The following is a 20657-nucleotide window of genomic DNA, read 5'->3' on the forward strand; positions in this document are numbered from 1 at the left end:
CCTGATGGTATCAGAACGTCCGTCCATCTCATAGTTCTTCGACTTGATAACGCATAGCTCAACGTGCAAACATTTAGTCATCCTTCTCTTACGGACGTGGTCGTTATGGGAGAAATCGCGGCGGATTTTATGTGTGCTGGGAGTGGTCTCATTCGTGAGTCCCATGTTCTACCTTACAAACCCTCTCATTAAAATTCTCACTCATTCTCAAAAACACACTAGTGCACATTTACGCCTGGGCTCGTAGTAACGGTGCTAGAAATCAACTCGTACAAGTGTACGTCCTGCTCAATTTTTTTTTTTGGCCTGTTGCACGTATCGAGGCTACATTTCAACTGATGCTCATATACGTTATCCCCGGGCAGTCGCTGTGATCCCTGAAGGCGGTCGTGGCTGTCACCTATATAGCGCCAGCAAGCTGATCATGATCGCCTACATTTTGGTTGCAGTTTCTGAAACAGGTAACACATATTCCTCCATTGCGATATTGCCGCAACGACTAAAATTCTCAAACTCTCCCTCCACAGCGGTCGTTCTTCTTACGATCTACAAAGGTTACAGGCACAGTAAGCGTCCTATCCTCATTTCCGAACTTCGCCGTCCACTAGAGCCTCTTTTGTGTCAACTAACCAACTTATTTTCCGTCTAGTGCTCAATACCCGAAAGTCCTGGGTGAAACACGTTTACCGACACGGTAAGCAATATCCGTTTCTGGCTAATTGCCGATTGCTATCATCGTGTTTTTTTTTTTGTTCTGTGCTGATTTGCCGCGGTATAACAGGGATCCTTTTCTATATTTACTTGTTAAGTTCGTGTTTTCTCTTTCCCTCCAAATGACATTATTAGAATCAAAAGTTCTAAATGTGTTCACAAACTTGCAGTCATCACTATGGCCAACGTTATAATCCCAATTTATGCTTCGGTAAGTGTGCTGATATACTCGTTGTAGACACCTTTCTCATCTGCATACTCAGGAACCTAAATACAAGAATTACCTCGTCGTGTACGCCTAACCACTGGAGCTCTCTCTGCCTTCACCACACACTGACTCACTCACCTCTGCAGGCCACAGCGTGTCTTCCATTCAATATTCTGCAACCGCGTCGTGCTCCTCATCGAAGGGCAAGTCACTCGCAGGAGACTGATGGCCGCACACCTCTCGCGTGCACGGACCGTATCCAAGTCTAATTACACCGCCAACATCATGGAGATGGAGACGAACATCGAAGGTACACGCTACACCACGCACGGGGGCCCGGACCTGGACATGGACATGGACCTAGACGACGACACGCAGATAATGGAAATGTCCACATATCACCACCAAGACTGGACGATGTAGCTGTAGCATATGTATTCACCTGTTCACTTGTCACCACTTGGCCACAAGCTGTACCGTATGTGTGCTTCCTCTCTGTCTCTGTCTTTGTTTAGTATTACTGTTTACATTACTACTTATCTACCTTAGTCGTACATTTTCGTTCACCCCACCCCAGTGTTTCATGGTTCCTTCACTCATCCCCCGCATTTGTGTTTTTATGCATTGTAGTTAGACTCCTTCTGGCATCCGAATTCTGCTTGGGCGGATATATTTTTTCCAGAGAAACCCTTTGTATCCGTAATTCCACTACTCCATTAACGCCCACTTACACAATCAATACTTATCTCATCCTGATTATGAGCATGCCTGACTGCAATTTTGATCGACATCGCAGTATTTGCGGTCAACTCAGGCCAACCCATCTACTATCAGACCGTCGCTGGACATTATTCCTTGCCATTTTCTAATATTTCATGGTAATTTTTAGGATTCTCGATAATGCTTCATGATCACCTGTATTATCCAAAATATGGAAGGTACGACCGTACGGTCTAAGGCACGTCCGAATGATCTCTCCAGATTAATTCATTTATCAAGATGGGTATGTCCACGTTATACATGAAAAAAGAACGGATCACTCCTCCTTAGGCTTCGCCTCCTCTCCTTCCACTTCAGAGACCACTTCATCTTCAATGAAGGCCGTTTCAGGCTTCGGTGGATCCAAATTCCAGCGTCCGAACTGAAGACTGTGCAGATAAGAAGTAAAAAAGTGATGAGTGCGACAGAAAAGTTAAGCGCCCAAAGAACTTACTCGAAAAGTGCCATGATCGTCCATTTTCGGTTTTCCGCTTCGGGGAAGGCAAGTGATCGGGGGCCATAGAAAACCTAGGGGAGAAAAAAAAATGATTAATAGCCTATGGAATATGTAGAGCTTTGCAACGCACTGCATCATTGACTTCATGAGGCTTTCGGGGAAGGCAGTGCATGAACCGCCAGTCGGGGCTGGCAAATTTGCAGAGCTCTTCGGTCACCTGGTAGCCCTCGAATGCTTTGAGCCGGTCCGCCTTCTCGGCTTCCTGACCCATGGATATCCTTACCCGCGCACAAATGAGGAAAGCGGTCAGATAATTTCAACGCTTTCAACGCACCAGGTGTCATTGACGATCACATTCGCATTCCAAACTGCTTCTTTGGGATCTTCGAACCACTCAATATTCTGATCGCATCCAAGTTCCTTGACGCGTGCCATTACTTCAGGGGGCGAACGGTACTGGAGCGGGGCAGCGACCTTGACCTTGTGTCCAAGTCGGGGGTACGTTACGAGCATGTCGTTGAGCACATTCGCGCAGTCGCCGACGTACGCGATGGTCAGGGGGGGCAGTTCGGGAAGTATAGGTGTCATCCTTTTCATGTTCTTCTTCTCTTCTTCAAGGGCTTCCCTCGAAAAGGCGCCCGCGTTTTCGTGGAGGGTAAGCAAGTCCGCCAGGATCTGTGTTGGGTGCCACAGAGAGGACAACGCATTCAACACGGGGACCTTGGAGTATTGGGCCAATTCCTGTTCGGGGAATTATAAATATCAAAATCAATACGCCCGCCCACATGCAGTCCAATACGCACCTCGATTTCGGAGTGGTCTCCGACACGAGCAAATATGCCCTGGCACATCCCAGAGATAACCTGCGCAGTGTCTCGCGCCGACTCATTGACACCCAGCTGAATGTCCTCGCGGCCTAAAAACAGCGCTCGTCCTCCCAACAGCTCGGCACTAGTCTCCGCAGCAATCCGCGTCCTGGTGCTTCTCTTTGAAAAGAGAAGGGCAATCGTTTTTGAAAATAGTGACTGCGAGGGCAGGCGCATGTTTTGCCTGAGCTTGCTGCTTGCGTTTTGTTGGTGGATGGGGATGTGGGGCGCAAGCCATTTTTGCGAGCGAATCTTGAGGGAGTGGGCATGAGTAATAATATGATTGATTTGACGAGGCGAAAGGTCCGCCAGGGTCATAATATGTGGAGGTTTCATGGCTGCGTCGGTGTCAAGAGAAACCTTGAACCTGCGGAGTGAGAGCACCACCAATTTCTCGACTCATAATTTTACGCGTCACGTGATCTCATGCACTATCTTCGGACCAAGTTTCTGGTTCTTCAACTTCTGACTCACTCTTCACCTCTCTATTCGCATATGTGACAATATTTTCTATCCTGATGATTCACAGTCAGAGTTTAGCATGCGCGAGCATTGAGAAGGCCATACACGTGATATAAACACAAGAAATCAATGAATTATCGGAAGCATTTCATTGACCTCGCATCAAATTCATTACCCCACCATCATAGGCTACTTATCGATGATGTTGCAGTCTAAGCCACCAAGCTGACTTACACGTATCAGGCTGTTTGACCTTTGGTAGACGGTGAAATGTATGGAAGCACTAGAAGAATCTACATCAGCTCTTTTTTGAGGCATTTCTCGGGAGCTATCCGCAGACATAGCAAGCAAATGGAATGCAAGATTTTATTTAGTGGAGCGGTACTGAACCAAGCTCAGTCCGATTTTGACGTGTCATGACCGATATGCCTGTGCTGCAGATGTAGTGGTGAGAAAATATGTCGTTGTTTCCATTTTCACATGATTGATTGACTTTTGACTGCGTACACAGGTGGTGGGTGGGGACGTACTCAATATATAAAAGTTGGATGTCGTGCAAAGCGATGTCATCACGCACCTTTCTGACAACCTCAAGTTTCTGACGGCTGCTCGTCACGATCGGCCGCCGTCAACTTTAAGGATCTGACTGCAAGCATTGCATTGTACATATACCACTCCTGGGGTGCTATTCCTCGATTTTGAGCTTGCAAAATTATGTCCCCCACACTCTCTCAAGCACTTGGATCGACCTGGCAGTACGCCTCTGACATATTTGCCAACCGTCCTGTTCTTACTGTTCTCATCGGAGGATCAGGTTAGTGATGCTTCAGCGATATAAACATCGTACCACAGTCTCATGGCGGTTCTTACCTCACCATCAGCATGGCTATTCTCCAGGGTACTCTACCAAATGTTCCTCTACCCCCGCTTCTTCTCTCCCCTCCGTTCAGTTCCAGGTCCTCCTCTAGGGCACCCAATTTACGGTCAATTCGTCACGATCCTTAGAGGCGAAGTAGGAATTCCCCAGCGTGGATGGGTCAAAGAGCATGGGTCCGTCGTCCGCGTCGTAGGCCCCATCGGCATTGAGCGGCTCATCTTCATGAGACCCGAAGCCCTCCATAAAATCCTCGTCAGCGACTGGGTGGATTATCCACGCGTGCGTTTCCCCTCTTTCTCTGGGCCCTTCCATTCTTTCTAACTGACATGATACCCTTCATAATGATGTATCAGCCCAATTTTATGCGAAGCGTTCTTGCCTTAGTCACTGGCCACGGCCTCCTTACTGTCACAGGGAACGACCACAAGCAAATGCGGCGCGCTATGAACCCCGCATTCTCCATTCCTAATCTAATGGCTCGTAAGATTTCCTAACTAGTTCTGATAATCTTCCCGATTTTCATAGCCTTTCGTAGAAAGGGAAATATATTGGGGTCCAATAGAAGGGTATACATCACCTACATGTCAAAATGACGTGACCCTTACAACTGCCTTGTAGACTAATCGATATATTGAACAACGAACTTTCGAATGGTGGAGATCAATCGGTAGGAAAGCAAGTCCTCATGTACGAATGGTGTACGTCCCCGCGATCCCCGTCTACTTCTATCATTCTCACTAAATGTCTTCTAGTAAGCAAAGTCACCCTCGACATCATCTGCGAAACCGCATTCGGATACCAAACAGATTCTCTCCATAACCCGCACAACGAGCTCGCCGAAGCATACGAAATATTGACTAGTTTGCAGACAGGTATGCCAAATCACGAATATACAAAGCAGACCGGCGTTCAAGCTGGCCATCCTGTCGTCTAACTAATAACTGATGCATTCAATCTGACAGGCCCGAATATCTCCAGGCTCATCGCTGTCATCTCCCTCCCAGGCGCCGCGCGTTTCCTAAACTCAGAATGGGCATACAAAAATCGACATCTATTCGAGTATATTCCGCTCCTTCGTACGTGAATTTCCCATCCCAATGCATTCAGCAACCCACGAAACCCAAACCTTCCCCTTACACTTATCTTGCAGCAACACTCATTCCCTTCGTCGATTCCATGCACCGCATCCGCGCCGTCTCCGCTCAAATGCTCGCCGAGAAAATGTCCGACTCCGCTGTGTCCCTCTCCGACTCCGAAACGAAGCGCGATATCATGAGCCTCCTAGTGCGTGCGCGACAGGCAGACAGCAAAGCTGGCGGGTACGCCATGAGCGACCAGGCAATGATGGACCAAGTCGTGAGTAGTCCTTGCTTCCCAGTTCTCACCTTCATTTCCGGCAAAAACAAAAAAGTTGATTAATGATTAAATATGTGCTTACTCGGTTTGATTTGGGCAGTTGACATTTTTAGGCGCCGGGCACGAAACTACTGCGTCCGGTTTAGCTTGGGTGAGTCTAGATCGCATCATGCCGCGTGCATGCATGCGTACGTACATATATGCATAATGGATGGGCGCTTAACATCTACTTTCGGCAACTCCAAACAGACACTCTGGCTTCTCGCCAAGGATCCCGAGACGCAACGGAAACTGCGCGAAGAAGTATCACCTATCTTTGCCGAAAACCCACGACCAGACTACCGTTTCTTGAAGGATCTTACATGGCTTGATTGCGTACTGTAAGCTCTCGGACACCTTAGTTCTGTGATTTTGAGATACAGATCCCACTCACCCGTTCCTCCATCAACCAGCCAAGAAAGTCTCCGCCTGATGCCCCCTGCGCCTATGACATTCCGCCAAGCCGCAAAGTCTGACTACATAGACGACATCTACGTCCCCAAAGGCACACTATTCTACATTCCCGTTAGCATCCTAATTTCCCCAACATCCTCCAAGTCAATACACTCACTCTAAACTTTTTTTGTATCCTATTCTATACCAGATCCGCGTGATCAACACCTGGACAGAGATATGGGGCCCAGATGCGGAAGAGTGGAATCCGCGCCGCTGGCTGAACCTCCCGCCGAAATACAACGCGACGTTCTCCTCGCTGTCGTTCCTTGCTGGTCCACACGCATGCATCGGCAAGACGATGGCAATCATGGAGATGAAGACCGTCCTCGCGTGCGTCTTTCTCTCTATTCGATTTCTCCGAATGCGTTGATTTTGACGAGGCTTGCCGGGTGTATAGGGCGCTGATCAATAGCTTTGAGTTTTCACCTGCGTATGAGGGCCAGGTGCCACAGCCTACGGCGGCAGTTACTATGAGTGCGTACCCCGGATACTATGAACTGGCAGCTAATAACAACGACAATAATTTTCAGAGCCCAAAGATAACATGCCTCTCCGTATTCGCAAAGTTGTTGCTTGATCCTGAATGTACACTACTGTTACTGTTTTGTTGTATTATGTCCCAAATTATCTTGTATCTCTCCAATCGTCTTGATTCTTTATCTTATTTAAACACCACACCAAGGATAAAACAAGATTTCCTCATGATACAATGAATCCTTTAATTCAGGTCGACGGCTGGGACATTTGAATCTGCATTGTCAATTCATAGCTGTACATAAAAACGTACAAACATACTCCCAAAAGCCCAATAACAACTAAAAACCCATTTTTGCGAAGCCCTTTCTATATTTGTTATACGAGAGGAGTTCCACTAGAGAAAGTCCAATCCATAACAAACAGAGCAAAGAAGATATTAACAAGACAACTTATACATAACATTACTTTAACTATCCATAATACGAGGGGTGAGGGTATAGATTAATGTTGTCCGAGCAGTTTCTGGACCTCGTCATGTATGGAGAAACCAAGTCGTCGTTGCGATTTCGTCGCCTTCCTGCCCCCCGTTTGTCTAAAGAACGCGCCATCAGTACATGAGCTCAATTCCTCTCACAGAATCAAAACCACTCACTTTTGTTCCTGGCACACAAAGCTCTCTGGAGCACCTTCCCAATCATCCAACACATACTTCCCAGCTGCACTCAACGAATCATCATCGCCCTCTCCAAACAGATCCCGCGCCAGCTGCGTATGACTCACACCCGCATACGTTGTCGGACACCTAGGATTGACCAAAATCCGCGCAGGCCTGAACACTGAGTTGGGTATCAACAGCGTGTTCCCGTCCGCAGGGGGAACGTCCTCGCCGCCGTCCTCGTCCGGCATAGCATCGTAGTCAGAGCCCGCATTCGCGTCTGGATCAACCTTGCCGTTCCCCTGCTTCCTCCTATCCGCCGCGTCATCGTCCACCTCTTCCTCTGCCTGCCCGACCTTGACCTTCACCGCGTCACGCCCCTCCATAAGCGGGTCGCGCGCCGCAATCTCCTCGACGCTGCGTCGTCGCTTGCGCGCACCAACGAGATTCGAGCGGTCCACCTCCTCCATTGCATCACGCGCGCTGCGCACCCATAGGTCTCTGCAGAACCATGCTTGGCTACTGTCGAGACATGGCGCGTCGGGTGAACGCACAGGCACGCTCTCGGAGCGGCTGAGGTTCTGGAAGTCGGTGCCCGCGCGGTATGCGATGCCGCGGTAGTATGATTGTGCCGGATCGACGACGTGCGTGCCTGACTCGCAGCAGAAGACCTGGAAAGGAAGATGCTGGGCATAACGCAGCGCGCCCTGCTGGTCGCGCGGGGGCACGCCGTCGGGCTTGGACGAGGATTTGGATTGGCGGAACTGGTCACCTTCGATGTCGCGGGTCCGCCACCTAGTTAAAGTGTGATTGAGTTATTGCGGATGCACGGATGGGATGAATTGAATTGAATATTATGGGCATGCATAGTGGGAACATACCTATCAGAGAAAATGAAAAAGCCATTATGCTCCGCCCAATCCATGCCACAGACCATGGCCGCGTCGTTGGCAAAGCTGATTTTGATAGTCTCCAGTAGGTCATTAGGACATGTGAAGCCCTTCAGCCAGACCACCCTTGAGAATTTGATACTCCTCTTCGCTTGCAGTTCATGCAGCGGCTCCAGCGCAAGGTTACGCATGTATGCCTCCTCGAGCGGGTAATACGCCGCCGCTGGATCTTCCGTCATGCCTGGCACCCTCCTAATCCTAAACGGCACCCCAAGTAGCGTCAGAACTGCCTCGCACAAATCCGTCAGCGTCTCGGTCGAGTCGTTCGAATCGTAGTCTAGCATGGACACAAACAAATTGTTTGTGCCCAGGCGTTTCGCCATTTGCACGATGACAGCGAGTTGGTCGACGAGGAAGTGGTCCGCGGAGTGGATGATGATTGCCACGTAGTAGAGATGGTCTTCGCGGATGAGGTCGTCGTATGCATTTTCCCGTTTGTTCTGGCCAAATGGACGTGTTAGCGTCGGGCAGTGTGCGGCCACCCAGCCATTCAGCGACAGAAGCTGGTCAATGGCCCCCAGGACGTGCTGAGCGTCCATAGACGACGTCTCCTTGTTCACGATGCTGGCAGAGTCAATCGTTCAAAGGGCAAGCATAAGGTGCAAACCGTGTGTGAAACTCACTATGGTAGTTGGAAGCGCTCCCAGTAATCCCTGACACCGTTCCTCACAAGCCCTGAAAAAATGTCCTCCTTCTCATCCCTGCCCATCCTCGCCTGCAAAAATGGATGACGCTGCACATTGAGCGACTTGTCCGAACGTGTTGCACGTTCTATGAAGTTATGGCTCTGGATTTGATGGGCATTCGAATTGGACTTGGCCGGTGACTGGGAGGGGAAGAAAACTAGCTTGACAAAAAGAGCGGTGACTGTAAAGAAGAAAAGCCGCGAAAGAGTTCGACGGCGAAAAGTGACAGCCATGGCGGTGAAGAAAGAAAAGAAAGGGAAAAAAGCGAGCGAGCGAGCCGGTGACTGTCAGGGGATGATCTCAACCACCAAATCAGGATGCATGCTTGGCCACATCAATTTACAACTCCCGCCCAATCATTGATCGTAAGCTACAAGTACATTTCTACATACAAAATCTATGGAATATCATGACTCGTAGGTCTCTCGCCGTCTGATAAAACTGTCCCAATGGAAGGCTGCGCAATTATTATATTCGTACTAAGCCGCTCATCTGAGTAATACGACTCAAAGACGTCGTAACTTGATGGCGTATCTGCGCTCGAGTTTTGCATTCTAGGTAATCGGTTGACCATGACTGACGCCTGCCGTTGTTTGAAAATATGCAGCAACACTCTGTTGCAAAGAACTGAATGCATAACTCGTTGTGGACTGAAAATAACTCTAAACCAATTTAACCGCACAGGAGGAGAATCGGACTTACGTCGCGAGCCAACTGCCAAATATTCGCTTTAAGAGGTTAAGTTGCCAATGTGCTCAAAAATGAAGCTCAGAGACTCACTGGAGCAAGAATAGGAACAAGGACATTAGCAAGTGAAATGGCTGGTGCACATATCAGAAACGATTTTTTCCCGAGAGCAGAGTTGCAGTCTCACAAACAAGGTAAAGATAGAATAAAAGCCCTGGCAAAGCAGTATTAGACGAGCTCTGTCAGGAACACGCTCGGCTGAAAGTGCTCACCTTCGCGGTAGAGTTTTGTGATCCAACCGGATCGTGAGTTTTGAACTAACAATTCATTATAGAGGTGAATGACATTATGTAGACTTTGTCAAACGACACTTACAATGGCGGTACGCCTTGATTGCCGTCAAGACGGCCATAACTTGGGAATATATTAAATTGAGTCCGCCTCCAAAATCCAAAGAGACTCACCGGTTTCAGATAGCCCAAGGAAAATGTAAGCAACGATGATGATTTCACTGGCAGACGCCAAATGACAACCAGGGAGTTCCGAGAAGACATCTACTCCCAGTTGTAATGAGAAATACATCTTCCTTTTAAAGCAAGAGAATATGCTCACAGACAAACGAAGCCACTTCGATGCGTGTTACAACAATTGCAGGAATAAAAGTTACCTAGGATCGTTAAGACAAAGGTCACTAACAAAACTTGAAGGGAAGGCCAATGGAAGAACGATAATCTGTAAAACTCCTTTTGACACTCACAATACTCGAGATACAGAGAATAACAAAAACCATCCGCCTCCGCTCCCAAATCGCATACGTTCGTAACAGAAGGATAACTGTTTACACATGCGCACAGAAAGACAAAATAAAAAGATCGTTCAGTATACACCAGTGACCCAACAGCAAATAATGACCCACCTTCAGAAATAATCAATCCAGACACAATCAACCCTGAGTGGTTTCCAAACGCGACAATCAGGTCCGCAGAACCGGTACCAAGTCAATTCAAGGATCAATGACGCACAAGTAACAGCCGTGAACTCTCTCAGACATATCTGATGTCAAGATGTGCATGAGCATGTGGATAGGACATGTCAAAAGATTTCAAAAAGCATTTGCACGGAGATCGTCAGGACCATCAAAAAACCGAAGCAGGCAGAGATAAGACATGCTACCACGTACCTCCGGAGTATTCACCGAGAACTTGACTGCAAATGATACGTCAGTGTTACCACGAGTTGATCCATCCAGCATCGGCTGTGGATGAAGAAGAAAAGAAATACGCCACGCACGGTGGAGAGACAGGAACGTGTCGACGAAGGGTAAGTATCTGTTGAGGAAGAAAAGGACGGTCCCGAACGACCACGATGCAGTCCAGGCATACGCGATCTAGACGGAATATGGATGCCAGACAACCAAGTCTTCGATTAAGGCTACTCATTAAGCTATCTCAGAACATAAAGCGTACCTCTTGGTCCAAAGTGCAGATATAATCATAAACCTATATTTACAGACAAATGAATATGTCAGATGCATGCTCAGCCACGAGAGGAAATTATCACTCTAACGCACCAACAACGTTCCACAAGCTACCAAAGTGCTTTGCACAAGCTGAGTGTCTAATATCTGTCAAGATGATTGACATGAGTGAGCCTGCCATCCACTCGCGCGCAGCTACGGCGCTCATATAATTATACGCACCGTCAACGGTTGGGTACTACTACTCATCGTGAACCTCCATGAAATTCCTGGATGACGGACAAAGAAAGAATGCGGAGAAGGAGGTCAGAAGGCTATCGAGCGCAGCACATTATACAAATAGTGGAAGCTCGAAGAAGAGAAAGCGAAGGACAAGGCAAGGTGGCAGTGATTGTCTTCGAGACGCTAAACCAGTTTTGACTCATCCAGTCAGAAAGAAGCTATTAACAGGCCATATTGCCGACTAGACCCATCGCGCTAGATTAACTTCTCGACGGTCTTGCCACCTTTGATGTGCAATGCTTGTGATGGTCATGATCACTCATGCGTCCCCGGGGCAGATTGGGGTAATCCATCGGCGAGTGATATTTCCGACTCGAATTGTGCACACTGATTTGACTGCAATCTACTCTGCGTGCACACTGGCATGAAACGAGCTTGCTCAGTTTTAGGATACATAGACATGAAAAGCGGAAAAGCTTACTGGATGGCATGTAAGATCAGAAGAAGTTCTTGGCCACTACAATGCCCACCTTATTCATGCTAGAACCTCGTTCCAAGTTAGTTTACAAATAAAAATAGCACCAGTGTATGTAAGTGCGTAGTAAGTAAGTATCGTAAGTATCCAGCTGATCCATCCAATCCACTTCACAAAGTCCACGTACATCAGGCAACAACTCTAAGGTTAGCCGCAGCTTTGATCACCCATGGAATATCCTTCATCCAAACTACCTCCCAAAACCCTTGAAAACCGCATCATCTGAGTCTTCATCCACAACAATAGGCGCAGCTTTCGATCGTCCTTTCCCAGCAGCTCCCCGCGTCGCTGCCGCGCGCTTGGTGCCTCCTGCAGGGGCCTTGGCTTTCCCTTTGACTTTGGGCTTGAGCTCAGACTGAGTCTGCAGCGTCTGGTCCACATCAAAATCGCTATCGGGTTCCTCAGCTTGCGTGTATCTTGACGAGCGCGCCCGAGAGCTCTTCGGCGGCACGTCCAACACGTTCTCGTCGACTTCCTGAATGTCGTCATCCGAGTCTAAAAATAGCGCGTTCTTTTTCTTGGCAGCCACCTTGGCCTTGCTGCTACTGCTTGTTGGTTTCTTCGACCTGCTAGTGCTAGCCACGCTCTCAGCAGTCGACGGAGGCTTGCGAGAGGTCCGCCGGATATTGACAGTCCCAGTTTCCTGAGTTTCCTCGTCTCCAAAGTCATACATTGATTGACTCAATGCTGTTGTTGCTGTGGGCATCGGCTGGGAATCCATTTGGGAACCCATATCCATGTCGTTGTTGTAAGATTGTGATTCTGTGTATCCCTCCATATTTTTGGATTTCTTCACTTTCCAGTAAGCTATGAGGATAAACGATTTAGCTTTATAACTAAGAAACCCAGGCTAATTCAACAAACTCACATGGATCTACAGTCGGTTCTTTGTCCTGAGTAGCGAAAAGCTCGATCTTTTCTCGAGGTGCCCTGGGAGCCTTCTAATGAAGTAGAAAAACACGTTAGCCCACTTAGCGATGTCGTAAAAAACGAAAGCAAAGATCTAACCTGCTTGAACTTTTTAAAGTTCGGCCTCCCATCCCACGCAGGATTCCAGCTCTTCTGGCGCTGCGCCTCAATCGCCGCCTCGTCCTTCTTGTACACTTCCAGATCTACGATAATCATGAAATTTCCGCGCACGTCCGAATCATCTCCAAACTCCTTCAGCAGAGCCCACTCCTCCTCCGGGTCCCTGCGGTCACTGTCCAACTTGGGTTTGACAATCTGCAGATTGTTGAAATCTTTGTCGAATTGGTCTAGGTTTTCCGCCTTCTTCCCGCGCTTCCTGCTGGCGATGGCTGTGAGGAATGGCTGGTCGGTGTCCACCTTTGACGAAGACGCCTGTTTGCACTTGGCCTTCTCAGCTTCCTTCTCCTGCTCTTTCGCTTTATTTTTCGCCTCGCGAGAATCGAAAGCTTCAAATGTCGTAGATATAGGCTTCTTCGACGGCCCAGCTGGAGGCTCAGACTCCGCCGTCCGCTGAACAGCATTCACATTCTCTACCGCCCTCCTTTTCGCAGCCGACGCGCCTGTCGTCGAACCCACGCTCGCATTCGACACCGCACGCGATCGCGATCGTACCATTCCCGCTTCCTCCATACCCGCACCGCTCTCCTCCATAGAGTCCAGTCGAGCACGCTTCGCACCCCTCGGCCCCCTCTCACCTGGCGCCGTTTGTCCACCCTGAGTATCTTCCTCATCCTCCTCCCTCAAAATCTCCATCGTCGACACCCCCATCGTACGCCCCGCGGCATTCCGTCTGCTCCCCTGCGTCTCGCCCGCCTGCGTTTGCGTCTGCGACTGAGTCCCGTTCACAATCGCCTGCACATCCATATTCGGGTCTGCGAGCGACCGCTTAAAGCGCTCCAGCTCCTCGGGGTCTTTCGCCGTCGATTCGAAGAGAGGTCTGAATTTTTTGAGAGGCGGCTCTTCGGGCTGCTGTGTCGGTGGGATGGCTGGCCATGCTGAGTCGGTCTGCGCAGTAGCCGATGCAGCTGCTGCAGCAGCGGCGGCGGCTTCTGCCCTCTTTCGCATCCTCTCGTGGCGCTTCGCCTCTGCATCCTAGTGTATACAAACAGATTTAGACAACAATCTGCCATGCTATATGTAAAAACAAACCTGATCTGTGTCAAGAAGCCCAGCGAAACCAAGCTTCCTCTTCTTCGAGGAAGCACCAATGTCACTATCTGGTGTAAAAGAATCATCCAAGTCTATCGGAATCCTTGGAATCTAACACAACAACCCACAATTAGCAATATCTTCGATAGGCAGAGCCACAAGAGCGAGAATAAAACACCAACTTTACGGGGCGGAGACGGGGCCTCTAGTTCAGCTGTCGTCTCACGGGACATTCCCAACCGCCCGCGACTGGCAAAAGGTTTCACCTCAGTCGCAGGCGGTTCAACAGGCTCAGGGGGTAGCGGCGAGGATACAGGCTTCAGCCGTTTAGATGAACGCTCAACAGGTTCAGGCGAGAAGGCTGCGACCGGCGCAAGCCTCTTACCCGGACGCTCGGAGTTCTCGTCTACGACTGCATCACTTCGACGCTTCCTATTGGGTAGCTCATCAGGCTGCATGGTAGGTTCCTCTGGTATCGAATTTGGAACGTTATCGGGCAGCGGTGAGGAGCGAGGAGCGGCTGAAATGAGAGGATCGTTATTAGTTAGAGTGTTTATATAGATTATTTTTGAAGGGGGCTCACAATCCTCCGTAGGCACTTCCAAAACAGAGGTATTGATCTCAATGACAGCTTGGACAATCTTTGAGGGGGCGAATATGTCTGTTGAATAGCTAGGTAGTACAAAGCCATCAAATAAAATACAAGATAGTCAGCAATCGATACAAAGGGAGCATCAAGCCACAAAAAAGATTCAAAGCACCTTCTTGCCTCTGAAACGAACTCCTTCCACGTCGAGGCCCCAACCGCCGTCTGCAAAGAGTCTATATCACCAACAACAATTGTCTTCTTCCCCTCTTTCGCCCGACTCCTCGCCAAAACTCTTGGGAGTTTCTCCACGCCATCAGAGACTTTGAACGTTTCATAGCTCCCCCCACCGCGATCAATGGCCTCTCGAATCTCGGCGTCCAACTCGGTGGCCTTCTCTTGCATACATATAAAACGAAAGGGCTTGAGAAGATTCACCCTCTCTTCGTTAGGTTCCCACACGTCGAATGTCTTCTGTTTTGGTAACAGAGAAGGAGAAAACGCAGGGCGGTACTTCGTTTCTACTGGCAACGCCAAGCGTTCTTCAAGAGAAGTGCCGGTCGCATTTTCGTCTTCCTTGTCTAGCGCACCCAGTCGAAGGATTTCGCTGAGCCATTCGGGCTTGACGATTCGTGTCATGTTGAGCAAGGAGGCGATCATCGTCAAGTTGGCGACGTAATGGGAAGCCAGATGGTGTGTGACGTTTTCGTGCATCTTTTGCGATAGCTTTATGCCTGTTTAGAGAGTCAGGGTACACTAGCAGGTACTGATATGGATGCTACGAACCTAACGAAGCACAACCGTTAAGAGTCGCACTTGAAACCGAAGATTTACCCCGGGATGGAGGTTGGAAGATACATATGGGTCTCCATTCCACTCTGTGGAGAAAAATGTCAACCACGACATGATTTTAGCTAAGCTTGAGTACAGAGCATGCGCACCTCACAAGTATCCCAGTAATAAGGGCAATAGAATCTCCAGATTCCAAAACCACCTTCTCGTTCTGCCCAGCCCCAATGAAGTCTTCTCTTCGCGTGATGGAGTACGTCTTGTCTTTGGCATTAGTGTTAAGTATCTCGAGTGTTGGAATAACGGTATGATCTCCCTAGAACTTAATGAGCAACTACAGAAACCAGCAGAAAAAGGACTCACAACATGGTCGACGGTATGCTCTCCAACGATGAAATCGCAATGATGACCGGATATCTTCTTGCTATTCACTATAAGGTTCTGTCCCTTCCTCCCAAGGGAGTATGTTTTTGAGGGCTTCAGCAACTTTTGCTCTGCAGAGAAACCGTCAAGGATGCCATTGAGACAACAGGACAGGGAAATCACTCACTTTCAAACGCCAGTTCACCTGGAACATCTGCGTCGAAGGGGCCAATTATTACCCACATATTGTGTATACGGAAAGTTCTCTGCTAGTCCCCGAGGGGAATATTCAGCTCCGCTGGAATGAATGGTCGCCCTCTAACCAAAAACCAAAAAGGCATATGCAATGCCCTGAGGTGATGCGTCAAGTGTAAATGGGATATCTCACTACAAGTAAGGTCTCTACCGTATTCACTCTGTGGATAAAGATTTAAGTATCCACTAGGATCCGAGAGCGGGTATGAATACAGGGAATAGATGGAGGGGAATGTCACGGTACGAACTCAAGTCGCGTCCCGCAAAACCACAACGGCTATGTAATTAATACGATCACGTGCACAGAACTTTCACATCTTATTGGGTCCGAACACCAGTCATCGTGGCACTGCTGGCAGCTATCCGTATATGACGAAAATATACGAATTAGAAACATGTTTCGTGTTTAAAAATTGATATTTTGTTGCCAAATATGTTTTATATATTGCCTCAAAAAAAGTATCATATACAAAATGTATTTTCAACCTATAATTTTCGACTTTACTGGTGATATTTTGTACTAATATATGTAATAGTATATAAAAAGAATATTGATTCGTATTTTTTAGATAAATTCGTGACGCTTTTGTCACAACTTTTAAATTAGATATACGTTATGTTTCTGTCAAGTATTTTGGAGAATTTTCAATCATATATTCTGCCGATATTTTTTGTGCAAAAGAATATTTTCAAATTCATAAAATGTATTATATATTAGTCACTTAGTGAGTCACTCAACAGTAAGTGACTCACTGAGAAGTGACCGCTTATTAATCAATGCCAAGGTATAGTGAGTGGTGAGTCGCTTTTTCAGTGAGTTTCGTAGCGACATAACACAACCTGAGTGTATCCATTTCAACTCCTTATCATTGTCTTAAAGGTCTACGTGTATCTATTTTCCTTTTTCTTGAAGTCGAAGGTAACGTTTTCACTAAGTACATAGCATATAACTTGATTCTTTGACTTCCGGTAAACAGTGGAAGGAGATGGATTTATAACTTTTCTTGTACAGTGATATTTTGCTAACACTGGCACTCTCAGCTATACAATGTGGATTGATTTGAAGGGACACGTTTCTTCAGAATAGTGCGTGATACAATTTATTGTCATCCCGCAGGCCCCCGTATTTGTTATGAGTGAGTCTCTTTTTTGTTTGTGCTTCAAAATAAACGTCCAAAGCTACACCCTACAGACCCGCTCTATATTTTAGTGCATGAACTCATCACCACCCATACCGCACCCAAACGCCAATGCATTCTCGTGGTATGTCAATTGTATGCGCGCACCCAGGGAGGTCCAGCAACACGAGCTCAGCAAGCAAGCCGGAAAAGTATGGAAAAGCATGTCCGACGAGGAGAAGAAACCATTCTATCTTGTCTGCAACGGCTTGCAGTTTCGCTCATTCGTGAATTTTTTGTCTGTGCAATTCTGCAGCGACCGTCTGACACCGTCCCTTCTGTCGCACTTTGACTCACCTTTGTTCTTTGTCGCCATCTTTGGGATTGTCTTCTTGTGTGCCGCTACTGGCCTTTCGATTCCAGTTGACGACGATATCCAAAACGCTCTTCAGCCTCAATACAAATTGGGGTGGTAGACTGGGGAGCCTCATTTGCACTGGTACACATACATACATAACCGATCATAACTGTGGATATTTCACCGTCTACGTCCCCTTTCACACCCGGTACACCTACCCGCCAGGAGCGCCATATCATTCCAGTACTATTAACACATCGCGGGCGTCCACACAAAATTGTACACGCTCACCGTTTCCGCATCGACGGCTACTTCAATCCTTTAACCTAACCCCACATAGTTGATACTCTAATGGCTCCTCGACTCCGGGTCCTTGCAGGTACATCTCCTTCCTCGATGGTTCCCATAACACACCTCGTCAACACTCCACATTCACACCCTATCCGCTCCGATTTGTTTGAAGGTGAATTGGTAGCGCAGATTCAGAGCATGACGGACGAACAGGGAAAAGTACACGAGTCTGAATATTTCAAGAGAGAAGATCGCGGCGGTGTTACATGGAGTATCGTTGTCCGAGGTGAGTTTGGTTTGCCTATTTTTGGTATTTCGAATTTGCACGATGTTCGAGTCGCGAGAAGGGGAAGGGTTATTCGTGTGATTCCGTGTGCTGACTTTCGGTGTTATTTTACGTTGGGTGGTGTGAAGGCCGGTTCCTCGTACTCTATTCAGCGGACGACATTTTATTCGGAAACACATTCGATAGGCCTCTCAAATTACCATGGGGAACAAGCGCGGTACTTAAATTCATGCAGTACGCTCATTTTATTTTTCTCTCCATCTCTCTCCATCTCTATATTTTTAACTTCAACTGATCTCCATTTCTATAGCTACATCGACCCAACTCTCAAACACGACCTCACATCTTCCACCAAGCCATGGGCACTTTCACCACTAATATCGACCATGCCTCATTTCATGCACACGAGGATTCCACCTTCTTCCTCCTCATGTATGCTACCCCCCTTCTCAGCAAACCAGTCCATCCAAGACAGGAACTCTGGGCTGTACCTTGCCCTCTCTGATGAGCTCGATGAGGGAGATTCTGCATCCAGCTCATCAGGAACATCATTCCGCTCTGCGTCCTCCTCCTCCGACAACGTTGCACCGGTAAGCCCGAGTCCCCTATCGACCGCCAGATCCAGCTCGAAGGGATCCTCAACCGGCGGCTCGAGCTTCTCTGTCAAATCCGCCATGCGCAAAGTCAAACCGAAGCGTGCGCGGAGTACGCTTAGCACCGGCTCTTCTTCGTCGTCCGAGCAAGGAGAACGCCGTATGAAGCGTGAGCGGAAACTGCAGACGCTTTAGACAGCGTCGCAGCGGCGCAGCTACTTTGCGCAAAAAGCCCGCCGGCAGGTCTTCGGCCCGGAGGATGTGATCACGACCGATTTTTGTTATGGGTTTATCAGTTTTGCGCCGACGTTAGCTCCTGCAACTGCCCGGGGGATTGTCTTTTGACTTGATGAAGTATTGGGATGGACAGCCGGTTCGGTTTGTTTGTTGTGAGCGGGTGCGGAAGGAGGAAGGAGGAGAAGATAGGAACGGAAAGGAGCCATGGGGAAGGATGTTTTGGTGTGTAGCTATCGAGATTGTGGATGAGGATGAGGATGTTAATTGAGCTGGGTGGACTAGTCTTGGATTCAAACATCTTATAACATTTGTAAGGGACACTGTCGGACTTATTGGATAAAAAATCTATTAATATACCCCCAAACTTGCGGTCCCAGGTAACTTTTGAAAGTTTCAAACGGAATGTCGTAGAACTCGGAAAATGAAATTTGGATAAACTGTCATTTAATTGTTAATCTGGATTGGCAAATATCTCTACACAAACTACCCTGATGTTTGAAGCCCACATGACTCGGGCAAAGCTAAATGGTCGAAGTCGCCAATCATATACAGGTTTAGGGTTGTTGCCCGGTTTCACTGTGTTCGAGGTCACCATTTCAAAGTCAAGCGTAAGGAAATAGCTCAGATTTTCTTCTTCAATTGTGACTTATGTAGTAAACTTGGATTATTTGATTTTCAAATAGGATACCCGACGAAACCATGGGCCTGCAAAACGTCGAGCACAATAAATGTCCACCTGATAATGTGGTTCTTCAATTCAAAGCATTGCGTCAGGCGTCATAAATACAAATTCAAACGATAAACGCCCAAGTAAAGCGTCTTAAAGCTAAATTAGCCGAACTCGAGGGAATTCTGCACATTATTTTCGAGCAATGCTTGACCGCGACTTGTTTCTAATACATCGTTTCAATGAAATAGAGCGTTTTTTCTTTAATGTTGAATTCCATTTATCTGTAAAACCATATGCTATCTGATATGTAGTTTCTATTCTTTTCAGAATAAATGATGGCTATTAGTCCTTTAGTACAGGGGTGGACGCCATAACTTGGGACAGTCCTTCGGGTCCAGAGGATATGGTACAACTCTTGAAAACTATAAAATTGCGGTCAACGCTACTCTCTCCTTATTCCAGTATCCCAAGGTCTTCCAGCGCTCTTTCAATCATTACACTCCTTGACACCGTACTTGATCAGCAATATGTTTAAACATTCCTTTTTCACCTTGTCGCTCTATATTCTTCAAATACTGAGTGCTGGAGTCATCCAAGCACTCGGCGCTCCAAATATTCTTCGGGGTAGAACAGCCGAACGTGCAAAAGATATGATATGAACTGGGAAAAGCATAAACACCGTTGCTGACGGTAGATTCTATTTTCAAGTACCGGCCTCCAACAAAGTAGGAGGAGGAGGATATGACGACGAGTCTTCTGCCTCGCCTCCATGTCATAAATTCTCATGGCGTCCCATCGTCGAACAGAGAGATGACTCAAAAGGAAACGCTGCACTCGAAAGTACGCTCAACGATGTAGGAATTATGGATGGAATGTCTCTTATGCCGCGGATGACACGTCAGAAGAACATTGAGTCTAAGCGTAGAAAATATCGTCACCCCGGCAAGAAAGGCGACGGCTCGGAGCCTGACGACCAAAAACCGGACTTGAAACCTTGGAGGCATAAGGATAAGAAGTATGGAAACGAGAAGCCTGAGGAAAAGAATGCTGTTCTTTTTGACGTCCAAGTGACCAGAGAACAAGCACATTAAGACTCCCAGGAACCTGCTACCA

The 20657-nt window shown here is 47.8% G+C and overlaps 8 protein-coding genes across 8 annotated transcripts; 4 read left to right on the forward strand and 4 right to left on the reverse strand.

The window, feature by feature from the left end:
• Positions 1–424: 424 nt before the first annotated feature.
• Positions 425–1342, forward strand: JR316_0012524 (uncharacterized protein; the record flags this gene model as incomplete). Its single annotated transcript, XM_047898149.1, has 6 exons — positions 425–461; positions 528–566; positions 650–694; positions 882–922; positions 975–1003; positions 1066–1342. The coding sequence occupies 6 exons, from the start codon at positions 425–427 to the stop codon at positions 1340–1342; spliced, it is 468 nt and encodes a 155-aa protein (XP_047743038.1).
• A 613-nt stretch (positions 1343–1955) lies between these two features.
• JR316_0012525 (Ornithine carbamoyltransferase, mitochondrial) lies at positions 1956–3337 on the reverse strand (the record flags this gene model as incomplete). The annotated part of the gene is made up of 5 exons (XM_047898150.1): positions 1956–2067; positions 2133–2206; positions 2266–2413; positions 2470–2876; positions 2939–3337. 5 exons carry the CDS (start codon positions 3335–3337, stop codon positions 1956–1958), a joined length of 1140 nt encoding a protein of 379 aa, XP_047743039.1.
• Positions 3338–4177: 840 nt separating this feature from the next.
• Positions 4178–6768, forward strand: JR316_0012526 (Cytochrome P450 monooxygenase 205; the record flags this gene model as incomplete). The annotated part of the gene is made up of 14 exons (XM_047898151.1): positions 4178–4277; positions 4345–4619; positions 4694–4820; positions 4876–4906; positions 4959–5038; positions 5093–5212; positions 5303–5416; positions 5491–5696; positions 5797–5847; positions 5946–6076; positions 6149–6260; positions 6340–6521; positions 6589–6665; positions 6722–6768. The coding sequence occupies 14 exons, from the start codon at positions 4178–4180 to the stop codon at positions 6766–6768; spliced, it is 1653 nt and encodes a 550-aa protein (XP_047743040.1).
• A 401-nt stretch (positions 6769–7169) lies between these two features.
• JR316_0012527 (uncharacterized protein) lies at positions 7170–9192 on the reverse strand (the record flags this gene model as incomplete). The annotated part of the gene is made up of 4 exons (XM_047898152.1): positions 7170–7260; positions 7321–8118; positions 8205–8837; positions 8897–9192. The coding sequence occupies 4 exons, from the start codon at positions 9190–9192 to the stop codon at positions 7170–7172; spliced, it is 1818 nt and encodes a 605-aa protein (XP_047743041.1).
• A 321-nt stretch (positions 9193–9513) lies between these two features.
• On the reverse strand, positions 9514–11331 carry JR316_0012528 (uncharacterized protein; the record flags this gene model as incomplete). Its single annotated transcript, XM_047898153.1, has 10 exons — positions 9514–9609; positions 9662–9673; positions 9740–9780; positions 9834–9860; positions 9919–9963; positions 10022–10060; positions 10111–10232; positions 10314–10378; positions 10827–10852; positions 11217–11331. The coding sequence occupies 10 exons, from the start codon at positions 11329–11331 to the stop codon at positions 9514–9516; spliced, it is 588 nt and encodes a 195-aa protein (XP_047743042.1).
• A 739-nt stretch (positions 11332–12070) lies between these two features.
• JR316_0012529 (uncharacterized protein) lies at positions 12071–15981 on the reverse strand (the record flags this gene model as incomplete). The annotated part of the gene is made up of 11 exons (XM_047898154.1): positions 12071–12687; positions 12749–12821; positions 12889–13941; positions 13999–14066; positions 14123–14518; positions 14582–14670; positions 14760–15318; positions 15371–15462; positions 15526–15689; positions 15737–15867; positions 15924–15981. The coding sequence occupies 11 exons, from the start codon at positions 15979–15981 to the stop codon at positions 12071–12073; spliced, it is 3300 nt and encodes a 1099-aa protein (XP_047743043.1).
• Positions 15982–17204: 1223 nt separating this feature from the next.
• JR316_0012530 (uncharacterized protein) lies at positions 17205–17585 on the forward strand (the record flags this gene model as incomplete). The annotated part of the gene is made up of 1 exon (XM_047898155.1): positions 17205–17585. One exon carries the CDS (start codon positions 17205–17207, stop codon positions 17583–17585), a length of 381 nt encoding a protein of 126 aa, XP_047743044.1.
• A 278-nt stretch (positions 17586–17863) lies between these two features.
• JR316_0012531 (UPF0590 protein) lies at positions 17864–18832 on the forward strand (the record flags this gene model as incomplete). Its single annotated transcript, XM_047898156.1, has 3 exons — positions 17864–18044; positions 18197–18278; positions 18355–18832. The coding sequence occupies 3 exons, from the start codon at positions 17864–17866 to the stop codon at positions 18830–18832; spliced, it is 741 nt and encodes a 246-aa protein (XP_047743045.1).
• Between the last annotated feature and the right edge of the window lie 1825 nt (positions 18833–20657).

The sequence above is a fragment of the Psilocybe cubensis genome, chromosome 12 (assembly GCF_017499595.1).
Source record: "Psilocybe cubensis strain MGC-MH-2018 chromosome 12, whole genome shotgun sequence".
Classification (NCBI taxonomy): Eukaryota; Fungi; Basidiomycota; class Agaricomycetes; order Agaricales; family Agrocybaceae; genus Psilocybe; species Psilocybe cubensis.